Source organism: Gobio gobio, assembly GCF_949357685.1.
Source record: "Gobio gobio genome assembly, chromosome: 11".
Taxonomy (NCBI): domain Eukaryota; kingdom Metazoa; phylum Chordata; class Actinopteri; order Cypriniformes; family Gobionidae; genus Gobio; species Gobio gobio.
The window spans coordinates 15,379,483-15,387,799 of NC_137104.1; the positions used below are offsets into that span (position 1 = coordinate 15,379,483).

The following is an 8,317-nucleotide window of genomic DNA, read 5'->3' on the forward strand; positions in this document are numbered from 1 at the left end:
GGGTGAATTATGAGGAAGAGAAAGAAAAACAAAATAAAAACAAAAACAAAAAAACAAAGATTATAATATGACACAAGGAGATTTCAGTCATTGTTCAGTTACTAACCTCAGTTGGGAAGTGTTTTAGGGTTTCAAATATTTTTTGTGCTTTAGGACCTTTTAAGATTTTCAAAGATTTCATATACATTTTAAATTCATTTAAAAAAAACAACAAATTTGGGAGATGATTTCACAATTCTACATTTGTGAATGAAAAATTTAGCTAGACATACGATTGTATTAATACAAAGCTCATCACCCTTGTTTTGTAATATCAATCCAAATGTTATGTCGTCTCTAGAGAAAGAGGTTGGGAGTGAAGACATCTTTAGCTTTTATGAACAATTTTGCATTAAACATAAATTCAATCCCTCAAAATCAGACTTTTTAAAATTACATGAAGCAATACCCCAAGGTTTTGTCCTTCTAACAAGAAGCATTTTGACATATTATACGATTCAACCACAATTGGCCCCACTATCAATTCAAGGAATCTATATTCTGGATAAAAAATGCACTAATCACTTTATTAGAAAATGTTTTATTGATTATCTTTGACGCCATGTTGTTAGATGTCTATGCAGGTTTTGGGGGTCTTTTATTTTGAAAAGGCACTTTCACCCGGAAGTGGTCAAACAGACGTTCATATGTGCCTTTACAATCATCATTACTAAAGTATTAACTTTTTGAACATAAGATGTGATTCTAGATTCTAGAAGAAATTATCCCCAACGAATGTACAATGTCAGATCGCAAACGAAGCCGAGAGCGTCACGAGGACAGACATGAACGAAAGAAACACAAGGAGTCAAAACAAGATGAAGACAAATTCAAGAACCAAACCCGAAAACTGATTCAAGAGGTGCAGAAGCTCAAGCATGTGGAGACTTTGTGAGTATTTGCATAATATCCGTTTGCTAAGCCTTGTATAATATATTTGTTTATTATCTGAACTGCTGTAGATTTCTGTTACACTTTTGTCATGTATGTTATTTTATTTTTATTTTTCCTTTCAGCTATGAAAATCCTCCTCCTGGATTCATCAAGGTTTGGCCATGGCTTGAAGTGTTGACATTAAATGCTCTGGACTTAACCAGGAGCTAGTTGGGTTACACTTTATTTTAAGGTGCTATTGTTACAGTGTACACATAATTAAGGACTTAGTAATAGTAATTAACAACATGTACTTGCTATGTATAGAGGGTTTGGAATTGTGTTTGTTTTAAGGTTAGTTGCAGTTACAGTAAGCAAGCACCAGTAATATAATAACAATGATACTGTAAAATAAAGTGTTACCTCTAGTTGTTTTGGCCCTCTTACAATATGTCATCAGAGATCAGACATTAGAAATTAGTTTGAGTATGCATTTTGCAATACACACACAGAACTGCTTTTGCAGGAAGATGATTACAAACCAGAGGACTGTATTCCTGATGACCCTGGTAATGAGGATGCCAGGAGCTTCTTGGCTCACGCTCCCACTAAAGGACTGTGGATGCCTCTGGGAAAAGAGGTGAAGGTCATGCAGTGTAAGCAAACGTTCAGAAATATTTATTAAAATAAAGAATTGTGATATTTTGTAGTTACAAAGAGATCTTTTGTTGAAGCTTCTTTCTGCCACGTAATAAAAAAATTTGACTTTTTTTTTCTCTCACAATTCTGACTGAGCTTATAGCTCGCAATTCTGACTGAGCTTATAGCTCGCAATTCTGACTTTGAGCTTATAGCTCGCAATTCTGACTTTGAGCTTATAGCTCGCAATTCTGACTTTGAGCTTATAGCTCGCAATTCTGACTGAGCTTATAGCTCGCAATTCTGACTTTGAGCTTATAGCTCGCAATTCTGACTGAGCTTATAGCTCGCAATTCTGACTTTGAGCTTATAGCTCGCAATTCTGACTTTGAGCTTATAGCTCGCAATTCTGACTTTGAGCTTATAGCTCGCAATTCTGACTTTGAGCTTATAGCTCGCAATTCTGACTTTTTTCTCTCGAAATTGCTAGTTACATATTTGGAATGACAAGATAAAAGTAATGATTGTGAGATAAAAAGTCACAATTACCTTTTTTAATTGCGAGTTTTTGTCTGATAATTATGATTTTTTTTCTTCCTGCAACTCCGAGTTTATATCTTACAATTCTGAGAAAAGTCTGAATTGTGAGATAAAAAGTTGCAATCTAAAAAGAGAAAAAGTCAGAACTGAGAGTTACAAACTCAGAATTGTGAGAACAAAAGTAAGACATTATAACATATAAACCTGGAATTGTGAGAAAATGTCAGAATTGAAAGATATAAACCCAGAATTGCAAGGGGGAAAAAAAGTCAGAATTGCGAGTTATAATCTTGTTTTTGCAAGAAAAAAGTCAGAATTGTGAGATACAAACTCGGAATCATGATAAAAAAAAGTCAGAATTGAGAGTTATAAACTCAGAATTGTGAGGAAAAAAGTCAGAAATTAAGATATAAAGCCGTAATTGTGAGCAAAAAAAGTCAGAATTGCGAGATATAAACTCTGTGGCGGAAACAAGCTTCCAGAGTCTTTTGCCTGGTCGTGTATATAGGAAAGTTTTTGTGCAGTAGTAAAATAATAGTAAATTGATGCCTGTAACTTTTAGTGACAAATGATATTTTAGATGTTACTGTGTTGATGAAGGTCATTGATAAAACATCATTGCTCAAACTGTGTGTGTAGGCTGGAGATGTAAGCAGTACGGCCACAGAACAGGAGACAGAGAATGTCCTTTCTTCATCAAAGGCAACCAGAAACTGGAGCAGTTTAGAGTGGTAAGTGACGCACATGGCCTACTTTTTGCACTGCTGCAAGGATTTATTTAAAAACATGTACAGTAACCTTAGCTTAAAGCCTGATTAAAAACTTTGGCCTTGCATATACATATTTATGGGTTTGAAAATTTTTAGAGATTGAGCCCTGAAGTAGCACATTGCTGATTATACAGAGTATTTAGCTGTTAAGTCTAACGTCACGCAGCAGCGCTTCCGGTATGGTTATTTCATACCACATAAAAAAAAAAATTATAATAATATTTCATACCACAAGTAAAACCACAAACGGTGCTAATATACACACACACAGTGTGGAGTAATACTACAAAAAATATATAATCATAACCTTTATCTCCATACCAAAATTCCAGATGGCCAGGCAGTCATTCATCTTTTATAAATCGTTAAAATATTAATATCTGCGACGCTGTGAGCACAGAGAGTTGTGTAGACTGTAAGTATTTAAAATATTTCACTTTTTAAAATGTTTGATGTTTAATGTGAATAAATAGCACTCATAAACGGCCGTCGATGACATTCTCAAGTGAAACGAGTTGAGGCTTGGACCCAGAAATGGCGTTCCTTACGTCATGACATAACAAGCGGATTGATACAAGGCTGTAACAATGTCTTAGACATTGGGAGGAACCAGGTTTTTTTGCGTGGGGGAGGGGTGTATTAATAATAATTATAATTTAATTTGTTACATTTATATAGCGCTTTTCTAGGTACTCAAAGCGCTTTACATAGAAGGGGGAAACTCCTCAACCACCACCAATGTGCAGCATCTACCTGGATGATGCGACGGCAGCCATTTTCCGCCAGAACGCCCACCACACACCAGCTGATTGGGGGAGAGGAGAGAGAGTGATGAAGCCAATCGTATATATATATATATATATATATATATATATATATATATATATATATATATATATATATATATATATATATATATATATATATATATATATATATATATATATATATATATATATATATATATATATATATATATATATATATATATATATATATATATATATATTTTTTTTTTTTTTTTTTTATATATATATATATATTTTTTTTATATATATATATATATTTTATATATATATATATATATATATATATATTTTATATATATATATATATATATATATATTTTATATATATATATATATATATATATATATATATATATATATATATATATATATATATATATATATATATATATATATATATATAATATAATATATTTGGGGATGATTAGGAGGCCATCATGGACAGGGGCCAATGGGCAAATTTGACCAGGATGCCGGGGTTACACCCCTACTCTTTATCAAAGGACATCCTTTGGGACATGGGATTTTTAATGACCACAGAGAGTCAGGACCTCGGTTACAACGTCTCATCCGAAGGACGGTGCTTGTCCTCATCACTATACTGGGGCGTTAGGAACCACACAGACCACAGGGTGAGCACCCCCTGCTGGCCTCACAAACACTTCTACCAGCAGCAACCTAGTTTTCCCAGTTGGTCTCCCATCCAGGTACTGACCAGGTTCAGCCCTGCTTAGCTTCAGTGGGAAACCAGTCTTTGAACATTGAGCATATTGGTTTTATTGGTTTATTTAAATGAATTAAATCATTAAAGGATTAAAAGGAAATAAAGAAAATGAAATAAGAACAGTAAAAGTTCCAGTTCTATTGTAGTTCTGAAGTAAACTATTTGCATATATATATACATTTTAAATATGCACACATTCACTCTTATTTTCTTCTGTAGGCCTGTCACGATAACTTCTTTTTGCGCGATATATCTTCCCAAAAATAATTGCAATAAACGATATTATTGTAATTTTAAGACTATTTTATGCCACTGAATATATAATCCTAATATAACAGCATAATAATGCAAGTAGGCCTACACACTTTCAAATGACAACCTTTTAATTATTTAGATCATGGAAATTAAGGGTAAAAAATATATTATCCTAAATAAAATAAAAAAATAAATGGTAAATAAACATTTTCCCTTGTGAAACGGCTTTAACACTCGTCATTCTGCGTTGACATTTATATGTGCACCGGAACGGGATTGCGGCTTTGAAATCGAGTCCATTTGGGCTTATTCTTCCAAACTGTCAGTAGTGGTCAGGAAAACACTATAACGCCTCAAATGGCGCCTTTTTTCACCTGTCGATAACCGCTCTGTGTATGAAGGAACTGCCCGAGAACCACTTTCGCCTCCGTCACAGAAAACATACAAGATGACAGCACAATCCAGTGAAATGTTGGTGATATTCATTATCAATATAAACATAATGGGCGATATATTGCATCACAAAAAATGATTGAGGTCATGTACATGTATTGTGCGATATATATTGATTATTGCGACAGGCCTATTCATCTGTCTTAATATAAAAAAATGCAAAACGTTTCTTGTCACATCAAATTAAGTTAAAATGGTGAAATTTCATAAAAAATGTTTGAGAAAAAAAAAGTAGTTTTGCATCACTTGATATTACTGTTGGTCACTAAACATTTTTATCGTAAAACAGTTGTCAAATATTAAATGTTTAGCTACTTGCATCTTACGACGTACTCATTCACTGCTAAAACTAAAGTGTTGTGTTGTAATTTGCACCATAAACCCCGCCTTCTTTGACTTCATTGGCCATCTCACTCATTCTGACAGTGACAAGCGTTATTAGACCAAATTTTAACATTTTACTTTTGTCACCCCAGCAACAAATAGAGCGGTGTGTAATGGAGTACAGCAGAGCAGCATCAAGAATTTGGCCATTTTTAATTATTCGGGGGGGACTTGTCCCCCTCAATGTCTTTGGTGGTTACGGCCCTGTATTGATATATAACCAAGCTTTTTTTTTATCTCTCTCATGCCATGTAGTTTTGATGTTTTTTTATTTTATTGAATAAACTTTAACATTATACATGCACTTTCATTCAAACTACAAAAATAAAAGGTGTCAGGGGGGTAATAAAAATAGAATAAAAGCACAGTTTGGTATAAAGATATGAAATAATTACTTTCATATTCAAAGAGTCTAATTCTGTCTATGTACTGCCTTATTTCAGTCAACAAAACCATGAATTAGAGGGGTTTTTTTTATTAGTAAACTTCCATTTACGAATATGTAATTTGGTCAGTTGCCCAGATTATGACATCATGTGATTTATGAAGTTTGGTCAGTTATTCAATTATTTTGGCTACCATTATCAAAAATGATCTAAACATTTTTGTGTGATGTTGTATCCAAACCACTAGGTGTAAGTATAAGTCCATGACGACTGCCATATTGACAGAACAACATAAAAAAAGAACTATAACTAAAGCTATAACATATTTTACTTCCATTTCAAGTTAGTTATATATTTTTTTTAATAATGTGAGCCTGAACTGTTTATGAACATTCGTATCATTTCTGTGATTCTTTCACAGGCACATGAGGATCCAATGTACGATATCATTCGAGAAAACAAACGCAATGAAAAAGAGACAAGGTACGTCAAGTTTTTAAATATCGAAACTGTGTATATGCAAATATCATATGTTTTGGAAACTTTATCAGTCCATGTTGTATTGAAATGACGTTCAAAAGCAATTCAAAATGATGTACAGTACCGTTCAAAAGTTTGGAATAATTTTTTTGTGAAATTATTACAATTTCAAATAACTGATAATATATTTTAAAATCAATTTTTTTTCCTGTGATGGCAAAGCTGAATTTTCAGCATCATTACTCCTGTCATCAGTGTCACATGATCCTTCAGAAATCATTCTAATATGCTGATTTAGTGCTCAAGAAACATTATTTGTGTGAATTTTTCCATTCTTTGTTGAAGGGAAAGTTCTAAAGAACAGCATTTATTTGAAATGGAAATCTTTTGAAACATAATAAATGTCTTTACTGTCACTTTCGATCAATGGGTAAGGCTTCTTACTAAAAAAAGAAACTCTTACTAACCCCAAACTTTTGAAAGGTAGTGTGTGTCTATGAGATGAGGAGCTTTTAATAATGTTCAGCCTCTGCTGGATCTGCTTATTAATAAAATATTTGGTGTTGAGGTCTCTCAGAGGCCAGTGTTGATGAATTGTGTCAGTTCAACAAAAGAGCCCTGTTGCAGACGATTACGTAACTCTTTACTCCACTGTGATTATCTTCTGCTATGTGGTGACAAGAGCTCTTGCTACATGGGAGTAATTAGAAACCGTTATGTGGGATGTAAACTCATTGTGGGCCGTTTTGACAGATTATTATGTTCGTACATTGCTGAGCTCCACATTTATGCCACAGAACTGTTACTAGACATTCCCCTGAGAATGGCAATTTGAATTTTTCAGCAGGATGTTGGAAAACAAGGAGTAGCTTGTTATAAAAAAAAGTTGAAAGTCAGAAAGCAGCCGCTTTCACATTGATGCAGTCTTCACAGCGTGTAGTGAATGAAAGCAAAGCTAAAACGGGGTTGTGCGGTTCTGTTTAAGGATGTGAACCTTCTGAACAGCAGTGATCTGATGAATTGTTAATAGTTTCAGGTCAGTGTGGCACAGGCTGTCAGAAGGTGCTTGTGTTTGCTGCTTCCTCTTATGTTGCCCAAGTTAATAGCTAAATCAAAAATATACTAAATAAAGGAGAAGTGTGTAATTTCTGTGCCAGTAGCGCCACAAAAAGGAATTGCAAAGATAATGACTGAAATGTATAAAATTAATGTTTTCTATTCATGTTTGTCAGTTCATAAATATTATAAATATAATATAAAATAGAATTTAATGTTGTATTTTATCATTTTATTTTTAGTATGATATTAAATATAAATATTATTGTATATGTATTTATATGTGTGTATATGTATATTAAATATTATTAGTATTATAAATATTATATATTATATTTATTATAATATTCCAAAAAATGTTATATATACATACAGTATATGTATATTTATATATGCATATACATATGTTATAAATATTATTTATAACAATAATATTTATATACATGCATACACACAAATATATATGTGTATATAAATGTGACTTATTATTAAAATAAATATGTATGTAAAGATTATTTGTGTATATATATAAGATTATATGCACAAATATTTATAACAATTATATTATTAATAATATTTTATATATACATTATATACATGTGTGTGTAATATAAAATATATGTTTATAATAAATATTATTATGAATTATTATAAATGTGTTGTGAATATGTACATTTATGTATGTGTGTGTATGTATATAAATATATATTATTTATTATAAATATGTTAGAAATATTATTTCTATATTATATAGTGTGTGTGTATATATATATGATTATATACACAAATATTTATAACATATTTATAATATGATGTATATATAGATTTATTATTAAAATAAATATGTATGTAAATATGTAAATATTATTTTTGTGTATATATAAGGTTATATGCACAAATATTTATAAC

General features: G+C 31.7%; 1 protein-coding gene across 1 annotated transcript in view; it reads left to right on the forward strand.

Annotated features, from left to right (window-relative positions):
• Positions 1–69: 69 nt before the first annotated feature.
• The window catches only part of rp9 (RP9 pre-mRNA splicing factor), a 10,717-nt gene continuing 2,469 nt past the window's right edge, over positions 70–8,317 (forward strand). The window contains exons 1-5 of the mRNA XM_079830010.1: positions 70–930; positions 1,056–1,086; positions 1,439–1,568; positions 2,731–2,822; positions 6,294–6,355. Coding sequence (XP_079686136.1) covers positions 782–930; positions 1,056–1,086; positions 1,439–1,568; positions 2,731–2,822; positions 6,294–6,355 — 464 coding nt within the window. The 5' untranslated portion in view covers positions 70–781. The remainder of the gene's footprint in view (positions 931–1,055; positions 1,087–1,438; positions 1,569–2,730; positions 2,823–6,293; positions 6,356–8,317) is intronic.